Source organism: Narcine bancroftii, chromosome 4 (genome assembly GCF_036971445.1).
Source record: "Narcine bancroftii isolate sNarBan1 chromosome 4, sNarBan1.hap1, whole genome shotgun sequence".
Lineage (NCBI taxonomy): Eukaryota > Metazoa > Chordata > Chondrichthyes > Torpediniformes > Narcinidae > Narcine > Narcine bancroftii.
The window spans coordinates 301,758,124-301,781,238 of NC_091472.1; the positions used below are offsets into that span (position 1 = coordinate 301,758,124).

Sequence of the window (23,115 nt, forward strand, 5' to 3'; positions counted from 1 at the left end):
CTAGTAGGTTAATTAGTCACATGAGTGTATTTGGACAGCACCAGTTTATGGGCTGTAACCATGCTGTATGTCTACATTTATATAAAAAAAATCCCAGTCCAGATACCTGGTTCCCATGAGCTGTTTACCACAGGCAGCTCACTGTCTAGTGTGAGCTCTTCAGCTGCTGAGCTCCCTGCTGGTCTGTTGCTGTGGTCTTCTACCCTGAAGGGGCCATCTGGTTGTATCCCGGACTTCTCCTCAGTGGGAGGTGGGGGGGAGTGGTGATATCCGCTCCGGTGCTTGCACCATTCACTATTCCCCCAGAGTCCGCAATCTTCATCGTCTGGGCTTAATGACCAAGCAGTAGAATCCCAGGGAGGAGGAATCCCAGGGAGGAGGGGTGGAAGACCCATCTCTGCTCCCTGCTCCTCCAGGACAACATCAGCGGCAGTGCTGCTGTGACTATCACTCAGGCACTGACCTATTCAGCTGCTCTCTCCCACGGGCACTTTATTCTTGTTCTGGTTTCCTGAGAATATCCTACTCCTGGTGTCCATGTCCCTGCTAATATCTGCAGGGTCCATAATTTGGGACCTCTGTTCCTGCGATACTGTAGTTGCTTCCTGTTCTCCCCAAGTTGCACAAAGGTTTCTGTTATTGGGGTGCACTCAAAGCTGTCACCTCCTCGGATGCAGGCATGAAGTCAATTGTCATTCTCAGTGTCAGAGCTAATAATTCCTCAAATTATGGGTGATCAGCAAGAAGGAAAACATAGTACCTTGTCTTTCATAAGTGCACAAATCTCTCACACAAGTGCATGCATGAAAATTACTTTTCAACTATACTCATGTAATCCCTTGTTAGTGCCATTTGGGCCTGTTTCAAGGGAGAGTACATTTCAAGCCTGTTTGTTCTTGCTGAACTATTTTATTTTTGTTCTTCCTCAGGGCTCAGCCTGTAATAATAGTTGAGAAAACTGTTACTACTTCACCCACTGATATTGATATTAACAAAAATAATTGCCCTAACCAACAAGGAATTTGGTAAGTAATAAAACCACTTGTAAGCATCCTTAATGGAGAATTTCTAGCTTTCTTGTTCATAGTTGCTGTGATTTTTTTTTTGGACTCAAATTGAGCAGAAGTTTGTACAGGTGGGAGAATGTGGATAGATGTCAGTGGGCAAGGGAAACAATTCCAATGCAGCAGAATTCAAATCTTTTTGAGTTAAAGATCATCTGTGGCAGATGCTGGATATAATGAAGTCTGCTTCAAATCAAATATATTCCTTTCCCTATAATATGCTCATTTCCAAGGCAAAATGTACATATTTATTAACCTTAAGAACAAATTTAAGTTGTGGAATCCTCAAAATTTAACTTTTGATTTTAATCTTCCATTTTAAGGAAGGCATAAAAACATTCTAAATCTTGGCTCCCTTAAACTCTGAAAATAAACACAAAATAAGGTGTGTGTGTTTTATTTATATATATTTTTATATATTTATATTTTTTTGTATGTATACATATATTAAAAAATGAAAGTCTGTCTGGAAACTGCTGCACCAATAATCATGGGCTGATTGACAGCTTTTGGTGAGGTGGAAATACATTGATTAGAAGATTGTTAGGCCAGAGACGTGAATGAAATTGAAGGCCAAGCTTAATGTGATCTCCTGCCTTAAAGCAAGGTTGAAATAGGGTAACGGGGTGGACCAGTGACCAAACTACTGGGGAAAAGAATAAAGCTGCTAGAAAGTAACTGAAACATGAGAGAAGCTACCATGGCTGTTTCATATGTTTCTGAGGAGCTGAATGTTCCCTGATGTTATATAACATCATCCTGGAGACAAAGTAACACTCAGCTTTTATGATGGATTCCTATTTGACAAATCAGTAGAAAGTCATTCTTTGTTCTACCAGTAACTGTGCCAAACTCAAACAATATTGATCAGAACATTAGACAAGGCATCTTTCATTTATTCCTTTTACATTTACAAGGTGGAGTTAAATGTATTCTGTGACTACTGATTCACTTTTTAAAAAAGTTTGTTGTCATTTAAGTCTCCTTTCTAGTAGGAATCGACTAATGCCTTTTCTGTTTCTTGGTGTTTCCTTTGCAGTGTGACTATCACAGCATGCTTCAAGTACACATCTTACCCCAGTGATTATAATTCCAGGATAAGTAAGTAAAAGAGAAACATCCCCTGTCTTTGGACTTTTTGTTAAGTTTATAAAGTTTTGATAACTCTTCATTCCTTGTTTAGTTGTGGACTACCGACTCGATGCTGATACTGAAAGAAAGAAACGGGATCTGCCAATAAGGGTCTTCTTCATTGGTCAAGGATACACAGAAGATCATGTCTCGAGCCATGTTGTATTAAATGAACAAAACAAAGAGAAGTGCATCAAGAAACTGATGAAGTTTCAGGTGAGAACTTTTCAACAGTAAACATTTATTCAGATGCTAGACTCGTATTAGAATTCTCTAATTAGTTTCAATGTTTTTACATCCAAGAAGGGAGTTGCAACACATTCAGGATGGGTTTTTAAACTGATCGACAATGAACCAGGCTGTGTTATGCCCCAACCAAATTAACTGCATTTTTATTTCAGTTAACTGATCTCGAGAGTTGAGCATTATTGCTTTTCTTGCTGTTGATTTGTTCATGAATATCAGGATTTATTGTCATGAACAAGTCATGAAATTTGGTGCTTTGCGTCAGCATCATATTATAACCATTTTACAGTATTACTATAAATTAAAAAAAGTAGGGCTCAAAAAGTAAGGCAGTGTCTTTGATTCATTGATCATTCAGGAATCTGATGGCGGAGGGGAAGAAGCTGTCCTTGTGCCACTTAGTGCTCGACTTTAGGCTCCTGTACCTTTTTCCCGATGGTAGCAGAGTGAAGAGGGCAATTCCTGGGTGGTGGTGGGGGGGGGGTTCTTTGAGGATAGAGGCTGGTTTTTTAAGACACTGCATCATGTAGATGTCCTCGATGGAGTGAAGTCTGGTGCCTGTGATGTTGCAGCCCGAGTTGACAGCCCTCTGGAGTTCATTCTCGTTCTGCGAGTCGGTGCTTCCATACCAGGCAGTGATGCAACCAGCCAGAATGCTCTCCACTGTACACCTGTAGAAGTTTTTGAGTTTCCGGTGACATACCGAATCTCCAGAAACACGTCTCAAAGTATAGACGCCGGCAAGCCTTCTTCGTAATTGCATCAACATGGAGACTCCAGGACAGATGCTCTGAGATATTGACACCCAGGAATTTGAAGTTCTTGACTCTTGCCACTACTGAGCCCTCATTGAGGACAGGGTTGTGTTCCCCTTACTTCCTCCTGAAGTCTACAATCATCTCCTTGGTTATACTGACATTGAGCGCAAAAGGTTGTTATCGTTACACCATTCAATGAGCTGATTTATCTCCCCCACCCCCCACCGTTTGTGATTATGCCGAGAATTGTGGTGTCATCAAATATAGATGGCATTGGAATTGTGTCTGGCCGCTCAGTCATGGGTGTATAACGAGTAGAGCAGTGGGCTAAGCACGCGTCCTTGGGGTGCGCCTGGGTTGATAATCAGTGAGGAGGAGACATTGTTTCCAATGTATCCTACAGAATGTGTCCCCATCAACTGAAACTCTTTAAATTGGGATTGTATTTGAGGATGGTTTGGTAAATGAAATTGAAATGTGATTCAATAGAAGTGCACTTCTGGCTTGAATGTTTTTATAAAGAGGAAGAAACAAACTGCTGGAGGAACTCAGCAGGACAGGCAGCATCCATGAGTAGACAGAAAGTTGATGTTTTGGTTTGAAACCTTGTTGAGGACTGAGCAAGGAACAAGAATACAGGCAATATTAGAGAGGGGAGGGGAAAGGAATTCGTATCTGTAGGGAAGCCTAGGAAGGGTGAAGGATGATTGACAGGTGGGGGAGCAGGAGGGGTCATGTTAGCAGACAGGAGAATGGTAGTTGGAACTTGGCAAAGGGGGAAAAGGCAGACGGAATCAGGACAGGAGAGGATGGAGTGAGGGCAGAGATGGATGATGAAGGAAGGAGATTGGTGGAATCCTACAAACCAAGGATGGTTGCTGGATGGGAACTGTGGGGGAAGTGATATGATAGGAGCGGAAGGTGGAAAGGGGAAATGAATTAGGTTACAGGGATGGGGAGGGTTAGCAATGAAGGGTGTGTGTGAGAGGACCCAGGTGAGGGAAGGGGACCAGGGAAGAGTGGGTTACGTGACATTGGAGAATTCAGTGTTTATGCTGTTGGGTTGTAGATTACCCAGATAGAATATAAGGTACTGTTCCTCAAATTTTGTTTGACCTCTCCCTGCCAATTGAGGAGGCTGATGACAGATAGTTTGATGTGTAAATTCGGGGGCGGGGGGGGGAAGAGAGATATTAAAATGGTAAGCAACTGGGAGCTCCAGAATGTGTGAGGTCAGAGCCCCAGCACTTGGCAAAGATGTTGCCCAATTTGCATTTGGTTTCCCCCCCTTACTTCCATCCTGGGACCTAAATAGCCCCTTCTTTCCACCCCCCCACCCCAAATCCAGGCGAGACAATGTCACAATCACCCACTCCAACATGCTCAGCTGCAAATGAGCCCCCTGTACATTAGTGGGGTGAAGATATTGGAGCTAGGTGGGGGAGCAGGAGAGTTAAAGTTGGGAGATAGGCAGGGGACTGATAGGTGGAAGCAGTTAAAGGAGAAAGATAGATCAAGGAGGGGGGCGGGTGTGTGAAAGTGGATCACCTGCTTCCATCTATCACCCTCCTGTACATTAGTGGGGTGAAGATATTGGAGCTAGGTGGGGTAGCAGGAGAGTTAAAGTTGGGAGATAGGCAGGGGACTGATAGGTGGAAGCAGTTAAAGGAGAAAGATAGATCAAGGGGGGGGGGGTGTGAAAGTGGATCACCTGCTTCCATCTATCACCCTCCTGCCTCTGTCTCCCAACATTATACCACCTGAAATTTGGTGACCTTCCCCCTTGAACATTGCCAGTCTTTCCTCTACTTCCTTGGACCAAATAATCAACTGTCCATTTCCCTACCTGCCCCGGTGAGTTCCTCCTGCAGTTTGTCTCCTGCTCTGGATTCCAGCATCTGCAGTGTGTTGAGTCTTTGCTTATATTGTGAAGTCAGAGGAAACATTTAGTCAACGATACAATAGTCCAGTGTGCTTTATATGTATGCTATCGAGCAAAAAATGAAAGGGCAATTCTCCAAGGTATTAGGGCAGGTAACTGGAAGCTTGTGCATTGGAAATGTTTCAGGTGGGTAGAATGGGGAAGTTTGCAGTCGTCAAGACTGGAGAGGCCAAAGATCTCCAGTCAATTCAGCAGATGCTAAATTGAGGTGTGGTGAGAGTTGTAATATTCTAGAGATACTCTTGCTAGTACTAAAGTTAACCATGTGCTAAGGAGCTGTAGAGGCAGGTTGCAGTACCATTGCCCTGATTGTATTTAGAATGAGATGGGAATTACGAAATAAATAGATAGAGCCTTGTCTGACAAGAGGGTGGCTATGAGTGTTTGCTTCCTCTTCAGCAGCTGTCATTTCTATGTGGGACTGTGGTGGGGCTATGACCTTGACAGAATGCATCTTGCCAAACTTTCCACAGACATTCAGTGCTGGTATCCTAGCCAGGTGATGCATTAAAACAGTTCTTTCTCTCCTCTCAGGCTTCTCCTCACAGTATATCAGTGAACCTCTACATAATTCCTTAAAGGCATTTTCTAGAGTACTAGTATTTGGTGTTATTGGGGCTTTTTCACCCATTAATTCATTCACTGTACATTCTAGTAGAAAAATTAAATTGGCTAGTTAGTGGTAGATGTGCTGCCCTTAAAATGCTTGAGCTATTTTGGGTAAGTCGGTAGGCAGTAGTCCAGATCAAAAACAGCTGCTTCCACGTGCACAACAGTTGGTGGTCATCACACACTGGATGCCGAAATTTAAAAAAAAGAATTTTGTAAAATTCTCGGATCTGGCACCTAGGGGGATTGGTAGATGTCAGATAAATGAATTTGCTGGTTGCTTGAGATTACGTGTTGTGTGATATGCAAACTAATCACTAGGAGGTACCAATTTTAAACTTCCATATTTTACCCATTTATTTTCTGCGTTTTTGCCGGTTGCTTGAATTCTGGATAACAGGGATTTTTACTGTATGTAGATTATAGATAGATAGTAAGACTGTAAGGTCAATAATTGTTCACGTGCAAACTGTTTTTTTGTATTTCAGGACAATATCAAAGATAAATTGCGCCCTATTCCCATATCAGTTGATGTAAAGATCCAACAATCTAGACGCAAGAAAAGGCAGCGTTCTAACTTGATTGACTTGCTTCCTGTCCTCCAACAGAGTGAGCCCACAATTACAAAGGTTCGTAGGTAAAATGGAAGGGTTTGTTGTTGTTTATTTTCCTGTATTGTGAATGCAGACCACAAATAAGTCTTATTTTGCTTCAATACTCAATTCTCACAATGGAAGACAAAATCAAAGGAAATTGTCATCTATGTAAACTTCACCAAAAACTAAACAAAAAACTTTTACAAAGATGACATGGTGTTTCCCTCTTAAAAGCAAGAGGTAGAAGATCAGCTACAATGTTAGAGAGTAGCTCAGCAGGGATGAGTAGTCTGAAGTGCTACATCTTGGTGTGGGATTCACATGTGTTTATTATATATTCCTGAACTTTTAACATGATGCAGCTACTCCTACATGTGATCTTGTTTTTGCTGCAAAGTATGCATTTGAACCGGAGCTTCCCAATCGATCATAGATGAGGTTGAGGTGTCTAGTTGGTCGTTATGTAGCTTGTTTTATTCAATTACTGGCTCACGCAGCATGGATTCCTTGTTTGTAATTTTGAAACAGGTTCAGTTTTTGAAGGAAGGATGTGGGTTTGACAACATTTGCCAGAGTAATCTTAAATTAAAATATCGGTTTGGCTCCAGGATTCCGAATCGACGGGACCAATTTTTTCCATTGCCTCTGTAAGTTTATTTTAAATTGACTTGCTTTGTATTTTGTTTAAGCGCTGAAATTGTATTTGACCAGGAAAAATTTTTCTTATGAACACCGATGAGAAGAATTCAAGAATGATAAATCAGTTAACAAAGTTGATTTTTATGATGAAAGATAAGTGTTCATAATAGGGTGGCCATTCCAAAGGCAGACATAGACATGGGTTACCTATATAATTTAACTTAAACAGTATTGCAAAAACAACAAATGCAAACACACCGTACATGTATATGGTGTTCCATGACCATGTCCGCCTTTGGAATGGCAACCCTAGTTCATAACGAATAGAAAAAGATAAAATGTCTGATCTAGACAATCCATAGAGTATTTGCTCAGGCAATCCACAGGATATATGCTTGTAGAGGTGCATGGAGAAACCTTTTTCTTTGTTCATTTGATGTGAGTGAAGCATCCAATTAATTTATTTTTGCTGCTTCTGTGTTCCTTTAGGGAGGATGGTTTACCGGTATTTAAACTAAGTGACCAGAAAGATATAGTACTGGAAATAACGGTTTCTAACAAGCCATCAGATCCAAAAAATCCAGAGAAAGATGGGGATGATGCACATGAGACTTGTTTGATTGCAACATTTCCAGACACCTTGACTTACTCTGCTTATCGAGTACTCAATCAAGTGAGTGTTTCAACTTTCTCCCATAATGCCGACCCCAAAAATGATGCCTTTTATTTAAGTGTGAATTAATTGTTGCAAGCAGTCCAGTTTCGCTGGAGAGAGCATTTACATAAACTTTCCAAGGAATTAAACTTTCATCAGGATGGATATATATGAAAATTTTGTTTTGGTATTAAGTACTATTATCGGGATGGTCACAACGATTGGACATATCAATTAGATTAAAATGAACATTTTGCCTACATTTCTGTACTTTTTTCAAGTCTTACCAATTTTCATTCCTAAATCTTTCTTTAACTCATTAAATTCAGTTATTTCTTTGTACATATGGCAGGGAAAACAACCATGTATAAATAAAGCCCATCTTCAAAAGACTAAAAGGAATGGGGATTATCACTTCCAAATAGTAGATGTTATTATTGGGTGATTAATGGACGTAATTTACTCATTATTAAATTTGATAAATTAGTGAATTGCCCTTCTTGGATAGAAATGAAACTGAAGTTTTTTTTAAAAAAAAATGTATGTTGGCCATCTTGGGTTCCTTTTTGTCCTTTTCCTTTTCTAAATTGACATCGAATCCGATAATGAGAAATAGGTTGAGAATATGGGCTTGGTTTAGAAAATTGTTTTTCTCTTGCTGGTCCCAGCTTTTTCTGCCATCTGTGTTAGACGCAGGTTTTAAGGAATGGTACAGATTAGATATCAAAAGTTATAAAGATCATTTTATTCGAGATAACTTTGCCTCTTTTTGAACAATTATCAGTAAAATTTAATCTTTCTAATAGATTTTATTTTATATATTTATAAGTTAGGCATTTTGTTCAGTCCAAACGATCTGATTTTCCTCGAATCTCAAATTCAAATTTTTTAATGTCATTTATAGTTTGTTCATAGTGGATTAATATCATATATTTAAAATGATTTACTGGATTTAAAATCAGCCTCAATGGCTGGGATTAAGTATGATTGCGAACGAGACTTTAATATAACACTTTCAGATGAAGATTGGTAATCAAAATGATTCCTCATTTTGTGCAAGGCATTGTTTATTACAATTTAAGGTGGTCCATAGAATACATATGTCCAAACTTAAATGATCTTGTTTTTATGCAAGTGTTGATCCATTATGTGAGAAGTGTAAAATTTTTGAAGCTTAATTGATTCATGTGTTTTTGGAAGTGACCCAATTTAGGAAGATTTTGGGAAAACATGTTTCAAACTTAATCAACGATTTTTAAGATTAAAACAGAACCATGGCTTTTAATTGCTTTGTTTGGTTTTTCTTGCTAAGCAGATACACCTTTGTCTGCAACCCAAGATAAAGTTATAGCTTTTAGTACATTTATAGCCAGACAAGCATTTTTAACAAAATGGAAAAATGATTATTCACCTACTCATACACAGTGGTTACATGATGTAATGTCCTTTTTAAGCTTGGAGAAAATTAGTTACAATGTTAAAGATAGAAAGTTTCAATTTAAAAAGATGTGGGGCCCAATAATACAACACTATCACGATTGGCAGATTTAAGAAGTTTGGATGCTCCGGTGATTCTCAGTCTTGTTTCTGAAGGTCGCTATTTGATCCATATCTTTACATCCTTACCTACAAGGTAACCTTGATTAGAGGGAAGGGGTAGATTAGAGTTGGTTTTAGGTTTTTTTTCTTCGATTAACTTGTTAAGTATGGGCTTAATTATGGTTGTCTTAGATCATATTGTTGCGGCACACATCGCGATGTGGGTGAACTGCTTCCTTTTTGTCACTGCAGCAGAGCAGCTGCGTCAAGATGATGCAGCTGGGTTTTGCTTCCCTCATGGGCAGATGGACAATTCATGCGCTCTCGGCTGTGTCGTGGCATCAGTGCCGATGCAGGGGTGGGACTTGACGGCGCCTTATAAGGTGCAGAGTGGGCTTTTTCAAATAAACCGTTGGAAACAAAACTGACGCCATTGTGTAGTTCTGTTCTCGTTTTCCCCTTTGTAGCTACCGCTACAATTGGTGACCCCAACGAGCCCAGACGATTCTTGACTATACCATGGACACTGAGCAGTTAACACAGTGGCTATGAAACGACCTTCCTTCTGGACGCTTCGTCCATGCAGTTGGTTCGGGCAAGCGGAAGCACAATTCCACCTCCGGCAAATCACATCCGACTCAATGATGTTCTGCCTTGTCATTAGTGCCCTCAACCAAGAGACCGCAGTCAGAGTGGATGACGTGATACACGACACCCCGGAGGAAGGTAAATACGCTGCTCTCAAGAAGCTCCTCTTAAGTACTTTCGGTCTGTCCAGACTGGCGCCACCAGGCTCATGAACCTAGATGGCCTGAGAGACAGAGCACCGTCCACCCTCATGAACGAAATGCTCACGCAGGCAAAGGGCCACAAGCCATGCCTCATGTTTGAACAGGCTTTCCTGGAGCAGAAGCCGGACAACATAGAGCTATTTTTAGCAAACGAGAATTTCTCGGACCCACGCAAGGTTGTTGCCAGAGCAGATGTCATGCCCCAAATCCAACCAGGCACAACCATGCCCAAGCAAGCTGGCAGAAGCATCAAACACTACCTGGTGCTTTTATCACCAACATGGGGGGTGGGTGGGTGGGGGGCACAGGCTTGTAAATGCAGGCAACCCTGCTCTTTTCCAGAAAACAGCCAGGCCATCTGCTGCTAATGGCTGCAATGGCTAGCCATATCAATAGCCTTCTGCACATCACGGAGAGAGCGAGTGGCCGACGGTTCCTAGTTGACACAGGTGCCGATCTCAGTGTCATCCCACCAACCGCACTGGAGACACATACACGACCATGAGGCCCCACATTCTGGGCAGCGAACAACACCACCATCAAAACCTTTGGCATGCTCAACGTGCGAATCCAGCTCGCTAGCGAGAAGTTCCAATGGAATTTCGCTCTCGCTGCTATGGGCACATCACTCCTTGGTGCTGATTTCCTTTGGGCGCACAGCCTGCTGGTGGACGTGAAAACCAAGCGCCTAGTGCACTCTCGGACTTTCCAAACTGTCTAACTCAAAGCTACTGTCACCCGCAACCCAGGCGTGGCCACAGTGAGCAACCCTAAGGACAAGTATAGCTGCATCCTGGATGAATTCCAGGCTATCCTCAGGCTGCAATTCACTTCCATCATGCCACTGCACAGGGTCCTACACCACATACTGACCCAGGGGTCCCCGCTCCATACCAAAGTCAGGAGACATCCCCCAGACAAATTGCAGTTGACCAAAGAGGAATTTTTCCGGATGCAAGAGTTGTGCATAATTCGCAGGTCCGACAGTCCATGGGTGTCCCCACTACACATGGTCCTTAAGTCCTCAGGCAGTTGGCGGCCCTGTGGGGATTACTGTCACCTTAACGATGCCACCATACCCGACCGCTACCCAGTCCCACACATTTCAGGACTTCACAGCCAACCTTCACGGCGCGAAGGTGTTCTCCAAGGTCAATTTGGTACACGGCTATCACCAAATCCCAGTCCATCTGGACGGCATTGACAAGACAGCCATTATTACCCCTTCAGACTTTTAAAATTCCTCTGCATGCCTTTTGGTCTCAGGAATGCGACGCAAACCTTTCAGCGCTTAATGGATGTGGTGGGCAGAGACTTGGACTTTGTGTTCATCACCCTGGATGACATACTCATTGCAAGCAAGGACCACGAGGATTACAAGGCCTATCTCTGCAGACTTTTCGCTCGCCTGTCAGAGTTTGGACTCGCGGTCAACTTGCGAAGTGCCAGTTCGAGAAAGTCCATGCAGTTCTTGGGCCACATTATCACCGCGAACAGAGCAGCACCATTGGCAGAGAAGGTTGCAGCCATACACTAGTTCTCCTGCCACGACACCCTCAAAGGCCTCCACGAATTCACTGGAATGGCCAACTTCTACAGCCGATTCATCCCGGGGGCAGCTCGCATCATGAGATCACTGATCGCCATGATATCGGCCAAAGGCAAGACCCTAGCGTGGATAGAGGAGGCTGAAGCAGCTTTCGCCATGACAGAGAATGCCCTGGCCAAAGCCACCTTGCTGGTTCATCCCAGATCCGATGTACCCACGGCACTCACCATGGATGCATTGGCAACAGCTGGCCTTTTTTCGCCCTCACCTGCACCCCCCCGAATTTAAATACAGTGCGTTCGTCAGGGAGCTCCTGGCACTCTACCTGGCTATCAGGCATTTTTGATATTTCCTGGAGGGCAGGCCATTTACAGACAACAAGCCTCTCACCCACGCCTTTGCCATAGCCAAGGACCCCAACAACGCCACCTATCCTATAGATTCGAGTTCACTGCCATCTTACACCTCGCTGGCAAGGACAACTCTCTTCCAGCACGCCATCCAGTTCTTATCCCCTGGGCTGGCTACTCTCAACTGGCACAGGCCCAAAAAGAGGATGAGGAGAAGCAGGCTTTCCTCTCAGCCATCACTGGCCTCCATTTCAAAGATATCAGTCTGCCGGACAACCCCGACACACTCCTTTGCGATGTCTCCACTGGTGCACTGCGCCAATAGTGCCTCAGCAATGGAGGCACCAAGTTTTCAAGCCCATTCACCACCTTGCACAACTGTTCATAAAAACCACAACCCACATGGTAGCAGAGAGGTTCATGTGGCACGGCCTGGAGAAAACAAGTCACACAGATGGCTCGCAACTGTCAGCCGTCCAAGATCCACTGTCATGACAAGACTCTGGTCCAACATTTTGCTCCTACTCTCTCCCCTGAAGAGACGGTTCGAACATATACATGTCACATTGTGGGGCCCGAATGCCCATCTCCCGGGACACCCGGTACCTCTTCACAGTAGTAGACTACACCACGAGATGGCTGGAGGCTATTCCTCTAAGGACACCTCAACTGATTCTAGCGCCAGGACATTGCTCATGAATTGGATCGCAAGGTTTGGGGTACTAGCCCACATAACCACCGACAGAAGGGCGCAGTTTATGTCAGCACTGTGGACACAGGTCACAACACTTCTGGGCATCAAACTGCACCACACCAGTGCTTATGATGCCCAGGCCAACAGACTCCTAGAGCGCTTCCACCGCCACATGAAGTCAGCCCTCACTGACTGTTTAAATTGCCCTGATTGGGCGGACGAGGTCCCTTGGGTCCTACTGGGCATCAGAATGGCACCTAAAGAGAATTTACAGGCATCCTTAGCTGAATTTGTGTATGGCTCCCCGCTAACCCTGCCAGGCGAATTCTTCCCACCATCCCGAGATGCAGGCACCGAGGGGAGGGCATCGTTACACGACCTATGGGACAGGTTAGCCTGTTTTGCACTCCCCCACCCTCATACCATGGACACCAGCCGGCGTCCATCCCCAAAGACTTATCAACCGCAGACTTTGTATTTGTCCGCCACATTCGGCCCCCCTCCAACGACCTTATGAAGGCCTGTACAAAGTCCTGGATAACTCGGGCAAAACTTTCTGACTAGATGTTGGGGGTAAAGAGGAGCTGTTTACAGCAGACAGGTTGAAACCGGCACATCTGAACCTCAGCCAGCAGATCATAGCAGCACAGCCCAAACGCTGGAGGCAACCGCCTAAGGGCATAACTCCACAGCGCACAAGGGCAGCAGGACACTAGAGCCGGTTCTTGGGGGGGGGGGGGGGGGAATGGCGCTGTACATCGCGATGCAGGCAAACTGGCTCCGTGTTTGTCATGGCTGTGGCAGCGGACCAGCCACGTCAAGATGGCACTGCCGGGTTTTGCTTCCCTTGTGGGTAGAGGGACTGCGCACGTGGTCTCGGCTGTGTTGTGTCGCCACCGACGCAGGGGTGGTACTTGACTGCCACCTTGTAAGGCGCAGCTGATGAAACAAAACTGACTCCAGCGTGCAGTGTCCTCGTTTTCCCCGTCGTAGCTACTGCTACAATATCATTAAATTAGACAAAATTTACCCTTTGTTTAGACTAAAGGATTGTCTAATGTGGTTTTCTTGGTTTCTGTCCAGAATTATTTTTAAGAAATATTGTTAAATAAATATGGATAGGTTTTCTGAATTACATTTATATTAATTTGTGATATGTATATAATATGTCCTGTTATTTGTTATATTAGTAGACTTTGTATGTAAGATTTATATGTTAAACTGAATTTAAAAAAAAACAAAAACATTTTAACAAGAAAAATCAGTATGGGGATCCAGATTTATCTCTTTATCTTCTCTATTTACTTCCACTAAACATGTCTGTTTCAAAATTAACTGGCATATTGCAGATTTGGAATGGGGCTGAGGATGTTCTTGTCAAGACCAGTTAATGCTGCTCGAAATTATATACTTGTGTGCAAAATAATGACTTAATTTTATTGGATGTCTGCTTTTGTTTGAATTGTTATTTTAATCGCAATTTACATTTTATTTTCATATATTATGTTCTATTTTCAAATTAGGACAAAGTATTGTGCACAGCAAATCTGAATGGGTCTCGAGCACAATGTGAATTAGGAAATCCCTTAAAGAGGGGATCCAAGGTATGGTAAAATCCTCATCTATTCCTCAAAATGTATTTAAGTTGATTGTGCTTCTCTATATAAAATCTATGAATGACAAATATAATTTGTACACGGTGTGGACGAGCGGTAACATAAATCTAATACAATGACAAATCTAATTTCTAGGTTACTTTCCACTTGATCATGAGTACTGCTGGGATAACACTGAACACCGGGAACCTCAGCATCAATTTACAGCTTGAAACGTAATACAATCATTACATTTCTACTTTATTTATGCATCAATTAAACACTGTACTTACAGAAGATGCAATGGATCAAACTTTTATTTCCTAAGACTTACCAAAGTGTAAGTCTATATTCTGAGCTTTTGTAACTAGAAGCCTGCATTTTTTATCTGCAAGATGATCTCTGTTCACAAATTAGTAAAATGGAATACCAGTATAACAGGCATGGTTATTACGTTGAGTATATTTAGTTTAGATGAACCAAATTTAATTATCTGCCTTGCTTATCACATGTGTGTAGTTACTTCTGGTTGGTGATCAAGACTAACTTTTACTGCATAAAGAAATCAAATGCCATGTTCAATTTCCTCATTCTGCTTTGTTAGGCTTTGTCTTTTGATGGTGGTCTGTTGGGGAACTAACATTAATTTTTATGATACAATTGGATTATTTGTGTTAAACTCTTTCCATTTACAGGACAAGCGAACAAATTAATCTGTTGACTGTCGCTACTGCTCAAGTAATGATTGAACTGCTTTTGTCTGTAGTTGGGTGAGTAGGAGTTCATTCTTTTTTCTATGCAAGTATATTCTTTCCATTGTACTTGTGTGTGCTGGGTTGGAGAATTAATGATTATAAAAGTAAAAATTCTCTTTCTGTTTGAATAGGGCTGCAAAACCATCTCAGGTGTATTTTAGTGGTTCAGAAGTGGGTGAAAGTAGTATGAAGACTGAAGAGGATGTGGGAAGTTTGATTCAGTACGAGTTCAGAGTAAGTGGTAACATCCATAAAAAGTACTGTTGAATTTCCTGTTTGAAGCAATCCAAATAATTTTTTAAAAAGTGTTTTTAAGTCTCTTCCAGATTAACGAACACAATTCACAGTGCTGAGGTACATAGTAGCTGTTAAAGTTAACGATGGAGAGACCCCTGTCTTGATTTTTACACTGGAAACCTTTTTCCTCACACAGATTATTAATCTGGGAAGATCACTTAAATCTCTGGATGATGCTTGGCTACAAATCATGTGGCCAAAGGAGATTTTCAATGGAAAATGGCTGCTCTATTTGATGAAAATTGACTCTAAAGGCATTGATTATATATCCTGTCAGCCTAAAGATGAAATTAACAATCTAAATTTAAAGGTAGGTTAGTCTTTGACTACTTAATGCTGAGATTATAAATTTCTGCTCAGATAACAGTTAATCCTATGTGCTTTCTTGCTGAGTTATGCGGTCACTGAGATATATTTGAGTGTTTGTAACACATACAGCCTCAAATATATCTCTTATTTTTAAAAGTATCATAATTCAGGTAATATATACAGAAAAAAAACAAGGACAATTTTTATTCATTTAATACTGATAAATATTTTTTTGAAATCATTTTTTATTTTTCACACTGTGAACCATATCAACCAAAATATGTACAAACATTTCTCATTAAATATACACAGTGGCATTTTCTCCCTTTTTTTTCTCCCCTTCCCTCCCTCCCTTCTTCCCACCCCCTCCAAAACCCATAAATATTCAACATATACAATACAAAAAAACCATAAAACAATATCTTCACACAAAGGAAAATAAACAAAAATACGTCATCTATTTATTACACACTGAATTTAGTCATTTTGTTTTCTTATCATTTTCATTCTCATTTTAGGGGATGGAGGTCCGAGGCAAGCCCTCTCTGATATGTTCCATGTATGGTTCCCAAATTTGTTCAAACATTGTGACTTTATTTTTTAAATTATGTTTTTTTTTTCCAATGGAATACATTTATTAATTTCCATGTTCCATTGCTGTATACTCATGCTCTCTTCCATTATCCAAGTTGATATTATACACTTTTTTGCTATCGCTAAGGTTATCATAATGAAGTTTTTTGCACTTTATCCAATTTGAGGCCTAATTCTCTACCTCTTATGTTACTCAAAAGAAATGTCTCTGGTTTTTTTGGTATGTTATTTTTTGTAATTTTATTTAGTATCTGATTTAATTATTCCCAAAAAGTATTTACTTTCATACATGCCCAAGTTGCATGTAGTGTTGTTTCCATTTCCTTCTTGCAGTGAAAACATCTATCCGATAATGTTCAATCCCATTTGTACTGGATCATGCATAACCTTGTGTTTATTGTATTCTTCATAGTTCCAGAGCATAACTTTTCCCATACTTCATTTTTTATCTTTATGTTTAGATCCTTTTCCCACTTCTGCTTAGGTTTATAGTTTATTTCATTTTCCTTGTCTTGCAGCTTAATGTACATATTGGTTATAAATCTTTTAATTATCATTGTGTCTGTAATCACATATTCAAAGCTGCTTCCTTCTGGTAATCTCAATCTGTTTCCCAATTTATCCTTTAAATAAGCTTTCAGTTGATGATATGCAAACATTGTACCATGAGTTATTCCATATTGGTACTTCAACTGTTCAAATGTTAATAAATTATTTCCCAAACAACAATTTTTTATTCTTTTGATTCCTTTTCTCTCTCATTCTCTAAAGGGAAGGTTATCTATTGTAAAAGGGATTAGTGGTATTTTGGTATTTGGTAATTCGTTTTTTTGCTTTTCTAAGTGGATTTTCTTCCATATATTAAGTAAATGATGCAATACTGGTGAGCTTTTATATTGCACCAACTTTTCATCCCACTTATAAAGTATATGTTTCGGTACCTTCTCCCCTATTTTATCTAGTTCTATCTTAGTCTGGTTTTTCCCTTGATCGGTAAAAATCTGAAAAATACCTTAATTTTGCAGCTGTATAATAATTTCTAAAGTTTGGTAACTGCAAACCACCTTGGTGATACCTCTCTGTTAATTTATCTAATGCTACCCTTGGATTCCTCCCTTTCCACAAGAATTTTCTTATTATTCTCTTTAGTTCCTTAAAGAATTTTTCTGTTAAGGGAATTGGTAATGTTTGAAATAAGTATTGAATCCTTGGGAACACATTCATTTTAATGCAGTTTACCCTCCCTATCAATGTTAGCGGTAATTCTTTCCAATGTTCTATGTCTTCCTGCAATTTATTTATTAGTGGCTGATAATTTAGTTTGTACAAGTGGCTTAAGTTATTATCTAACCTGATCCCTAGGTATCGGATTGCTTGTGCTTGCCATTTAAATGGTGGTTCTTTTATAAATTCTGTATAGTCTGCGTTACTCATTGGCATCACTTCATTTTTATTTGCGTTGATCTTGTACCCCGATATTTCTCCATATTCCTTTGTAATTCTTTTACTGATACCTCTGGTTCTGTTAGGTATACTATGATGTCAATAGACAATAGGAGCTGGAGTAGGCCCTTCGGCCCATCGAGCCAGCACCGCCATTTTACAGATCGTGGCTGATCACTACCATCTGCAAATAAGCTGATTTTATACTCCTCTTATTTTTATCACTTTTATTTTCTATTCTTATCAGTTCTGCCAAAGGTTCTATTGCTAAGGCGAACAAGGAGGGGGATAGTGGACATCCTTGTCTAGTTGACCTACTTAATTTAAAGTGACTCGATACATATCCATTTACTGTTACCTTCACCAACGGTCCATTATACAATGCTTTCATCCAATTAATATATTTTTCTGGTAGATTGAACTTCTGTAATACTTTAAATAAGTAGTTCCACTCTACTTTGTCAAAGGCTTTTGCTGCATCTAAAGCAACAGCCACTGTTGGTTTCTTATTTCCTTGAACTGCGTGGATTAGATTAATAAGTTTGCAGACATTGTCCGCTGTTCGTCTTTTCTTAATAAATCCAGTTTGATCTTGTTTTACTATTTTAGGTACACAATCGGCCAATCTGTTTCTAACAATTTTGCTATTATATTATAGTCTGAGTTAAGTAGAGATATTCGTCTATATGATGCTGGTCTTAATGGATCCTTCCCCGTCTTTAGTATTACTGTAATTATTGCTGTCTTACATGAATTTGGCAAGTTTTGTGTTTCTTCTACCTGGTTCATTACTTCCAGGAGAGGAGGAATTAATAACTCTTTAAATGTTTTATAAAATTCTATTGGAAATTCATCCTCTCCTGGTGTTTTATTGTTCGGCAGCTTATTTAGTATATATTCTCTACTTCCTCTATTTCAAATGGTTTTATTAGTTCGTTTTGTTCCTCTTCTTGCAATTTCGGCAGTTCAATTTTAGCTTAAAAACTCCTCTATTTTATCATCTTTCCCCTCTTTCTCAGTTTGGTATAATTGTTCATAAAATTCCTTAAAAGTTTTCATTAATCTCCGTTGGGTTATATGTAATTTGTTTGTCCTTTTTCCTTTTTTTTTAATTTTTTAAATTTTTTTATTTTTCACACCATAAATCACATTAGCCATGATACACACTTTTTCTTTTTCACACATATACAGTGACTTTTTCTCCCCCCCCCACCCCTCCTCCCAAGCCACCCCCCCACCCCCCCCATCCATTTTAGGTATACAATCTAGGTTACATTAAACCAGTCAGACAATGTTGTCATTCAACAAAAATACACCAGAAATTCTACTGAGTCCATTCTTTTCTTTCCTTCTCCCTCCATCAACTTAGGTAATGATTGTCCCCGGTAGGTTTTCACTATTGTATTTAATGTAAGGCTCCCATATTTGTTCGAATATTTCAATATTATTTCTTAAACTATATGTAATTTTTTCTAATGGAATACATTTATTCATTTCTATATACCATTGTTGTATTTTCAGATTATCTTCCAATTTCCAGGTTGACATAATACATTTTTTTGCTACGGCTAGAGCTATCTTAACAAATCTTTTGTGTGCATCCTCCAAATCAATTCCAAATTCTTTGTTTTTTATGTTACTTAGGAGAAAGATCTCTGGATTCTTTGGTATATTGTTTTCTGTTATTTTATTTAATATCTGATTGAGATCTTCCCAAAATTTTTCTACTTTCTCACATGTCCAGATTGCATGAAATGTTTTTTCCCATTTCTTTTTTACATCGAAAACATCTATCAGATACTGTTGGGTCCCATTTATTTAACTTTTGCGGTGTAATGTATAGTCTGTGTAACCAGTTATATTGTATCATACGTAGCCTCGTATCTATTGTATTTCTCATCGTTCCAGAACATAATTTCTCCCATATTTCCTTTTTTATCTTTATATTTAAATCTTGTTCCCATTTTTGTTTAGTTTTGCCATTTGTTTCCTCATTCTCCTTTTCTTGCAGTTTAATATACATATTTGTTATAAATCTTTTGATTAACATTGTATCTGTAATCACATATTCAAGGTTACTTCCCTCTGGCAAACTCAAACTGCTTCCTAATTTATCCTTCAAGTAGGATCTCGATTGGTAATATGCCAGCGCTGTATCTCCAGTTATATTGTACTTATCTCTCATTTGTTCAAAGGATAAGAATCTACTTCCTGAAAAACAATTTTCTATTCTTTTAATCCCTTTTTTTTCCCATTCTCTAAAGGAAAGGTTATCTATTGTAAAAGGGAGTAACTTATTTTGCGTCAATATTAGTTTTGGTAATTGATAATTTGTTTTATTTCTTTCTACATGAATCTTCTTCCAAATATTGAGGAGATGATGTAATACTGGAGAAGTTTTATGTTGTACCAATTTTTCATCCCATTTATATAATATGTGTTCAGGTATTTCTTCCCCTATTTTATCTAATTCTAATCTTGTCCAGTCTGATTTTTCCCTTGTTTGATAAAAATCTGATAGGTATCTTAATTGTGCGGCTCTATAATAATTTTTAAAGTTTGGCAGTTGTAAGCCTCCTTGTTTATACCATTCTGTTAATTTATCTAGTGCTATCCTCGGTTTCCCCCCTCTCCATAAAAATCTCCTTATTATTTTCTTTAACTCTTTGAAGAATTTTTCTGTCAGTTGTATTGGCAATGCCTGAAATAAGTATAATATCCTTGGAAAAATGTTCATTTTAATACAGTTTATCCTTCCTATCAGTGTTAGTGGTAGCTCTTTCCAATGCTCTAAATCGTCCTGTAATTTTTTCATTAGTGGATAATAATTGAGTTTATATAGTTGGCCGAGATTTTTGTTTATTTGTACACCTAGGTATCTTATTGCCTGCATTTGCAATCTAAATGGAGATTCCTTCTTAAATTTTGAGAAATCCGCATTATTCATAGGCATTGCTTCACTTTTATTTACGTTTATCTTGTAACCCGACACTTCTCCATATTCCTTCAATTTCTTATATAATTCTTTTATTGATAGTTCTGGTTCTGTTAAGTACACTATAACATCATCCGCAAATAGACTGATTTTATATTTTTATTTTTATTCCTTTTATATTATTATCTATTCTTATCAATTCTGCTAGTGGTTCTATAGCTAACGCAAACAATAAAGGTGATAGTGGGCATCCCTGCCGCGTTGACCTGCTTAAGTTAAATTGCTTTGATACATGTCCATTTACTGTCACTTTCGCTAACGGTCCCTTATATAATGCTTTAATCCAATTAATATACTTCTCCGGTAAACTGAATTTTTGCAATACTTTGAACAAATAATTCCATTCTACTCTGTCGAAGGCCTTCTCTGCGTCTAAAGCAACTGCTACTGCAGGTGCTTTATTTCTTTCTACTGCATGAATTAAGTTAATAAATTTACAAATATTGTCTGTTGTGCGTCTTTTTTTGATAAATCCAGTTTGGTCTAAATTTACCATTTTCGATACCTGCTCTGCTAATCTGTTTGCTAATAGTTTAGCTATTATCTTATAATCTGTGTTTTGTAAAGATATTGGTCTATATGACGCTGGTGAGAGTGGATCTTTCCCTTGTTTTAGTATTACTGTAATTATTGCTGTTTTACATGAATCTGGTAAGTTTTGTGTTTCATCAATCTGGTTGATTACATCCAGGAGGGGCGGAATTAATAAGTCTTTAAATGTTTTGTAGAATTCTATTGGAAATCCATCCTCTCCTGGTGTCTTATTATTTGGTAATTTTTTTATTATCTCTTGTATTTCTACTGTTCCAAATGGTTCTGTTAATTTATTTTGTTCCTCTATTTGTAGTTTTGGTAGTTCAATTTTAGTCAAAAATTCATCTATTTTCCCTTCTTTCCCTTCGTTTTCAGTTCGGTTATGTTCATAGAATTCTCTAAAGTTTTCCTTAATTTCTTTTGGATTATATGTAATTTGTTTGTCTTTTTTCCTTGATGCCAATACCATTTTCTTATCTTGTTCTGTCTTAAGCTGCCATGCTAGGATTTTGTGCGTTTTTTCACCCAGTTCATAATATTTCTGTTTTGTTATCATTATATTCTTCTCCACCTTATATGTTTGTAATGTTTCATATTTTATTTTTTTATCCGCCAATTCTCTTCTTTTAGATGTATCTTCCTTCATTGCTAATTTTTTTTTCTATATTTACTATTTCCCTTTCCAACTGCTCTGTTTCCTGATTATAGTCCTTCTTCATCTTAGTTACATAACTTATTATTTGCCCTCTAATGAATGCTTTCATTGCATCCCATAGTATAAACTTATCTTCCACTGATTTCGGATTTATTTCAAAATACATTTTTAATTGTTTTTCAATAAATTCTCTAAAATCCTGCCTTTTAAGTAGCATGGGGTTTAATCTCCATCTATACATTCTTGGAGGGATGTCCTCTAGCTTTACTGTCAATATTAAGGGTGAATGGTCTGATAGTATTCTAGCTTTATATTCTGTTTTTCTTACTCTATCTTGCATACTAGCTGATAACAAAAATAGGTCTATTCTTGAGTATGTTTTATGTCTAGCCGAGTAATATGAATATTCCTTTTCTTTTGGGTTTTGTTTCCTCCATATATCCAAAAGTTGCATTTCTTGTATTGATTTAATTATAAATTTGGTTACTTTGTTCTTTCTGTTAATTTTTTTCCCAGTTTTATCCATATTTGAATCCAAATTCAGGTTGAAATCCCCTCCTATTAGTATGTTCCCTTGCGTATTAGCTACCTTCAAAAAGATATCTTGCATAAACTTTTGATCTTCTTCGTTAGGTGAATATACATTGAGTAGATTCCAAAACTCCGAATATATCTGACATTTTATCATTACATATCTCCCTGCTGGATCTATTATTTCCTCTTCTATTTTAAATGGCACATTTTTACTAATTAATATAGCCACTCCTCTTGCTTTTGAATTATACGATGCTGCTGTTACATGTCCTACCCAATCTCTCTTTAATTTCTTGTGGTCCAATTCAGTTAAGTGTGTTTCTTGGACAAATGCTATATCAATTTTTTCATTTTTCAGTAAATTTAGCAGTTTCTTCCTTTTAATTTGGTTATGTATTCCATTAATATTTAAAGTCATATAGTTCAACGTAGCCATTTTATACTTTGTTTATCTTCCCTTTCCGTTTTTCCATCATTACCTTTCCTCCTTTTCCATTTCTGTTTTCTTATTTTAAACCCTTTATAAGACAACATTCCTAAAACATCAAACATTTTCCTTATTCTCCTAATTATAACTTCTTTAGCCCCAATCTCCCCTTCCCCTCCTGAGTTGTCCTTTATCCCTTGTCGGACAACCACATCTCCCCTCTCCATTTGGGTTTGCGAATTCACTCGCAAGCGTCAACTGATTTTGCAGTGACCGCAACTCCCCCCCACCCAGCCCCCCCCAGAAAAGATTTCACTTTTCATATGTAACAAAGGTCACTCTTTTAATTCCCTCCTTATTCTCTCTATTCCATTACCTTCCCTTATTAATTCTTGTCTATACTATCTATATTTT

The 23,115-nt window shown here is 39.1% G+C and overlaps 1 protein-coding gene across 3 annotated transcripts in view; it reads left to right on the forward strand.

Moving 5' to 3' along the window:
* The window catches only part of LOC138762176 (integrin alpha-6-like), a 99,276-nt gene that overhangs the window by 62,190 nt on the left and 13,971 nt on the right, over nt 1–23,115 (forward strand). For all 3 annotated transcript variants that reach the window (XM_069935734.1, XM_069935735.1, XM_069935736.1), the window contains exons 10-20: nt 930–1,025; nt 2,104–2,165; nt 2,248–2,411; nt 6,239–6,379; nt 6,875–6,993; nt 7,475–7,658; nt 14,087–14,167; nt 14,315–14,394; nt 14,854–14,928; nt 15,045–15,147; nt 15,347–15,520. In XM_069935734.1, coding sequence (XP_069791835.1) covers nt 930–1,025; nt 2,104–2,165; nt 2,248–2,411; nt 6,239–6,379; nt 6,875–6,993; nt 7,475–7,658; nt 14,087–14,167; nt 14,315–14,394; nt 14,854–14,928; nt 15,045–15,147; nt 15,347–15,520 — 1,279 coding nt within the window. The remainder of the gene's footprint in view (nt 1–929; nt 1,026–2,103; nt 2,166–2,247; nt 2,412–6,238; nt 6,380–6,874; nt 6,994–7,474; nt 7,659–14,086; nt 14,168–14,314; nt 14,395–14,853; nt 14,929–15,044; nt 15,148–15,346; nt 15,521–23,115) is intronic.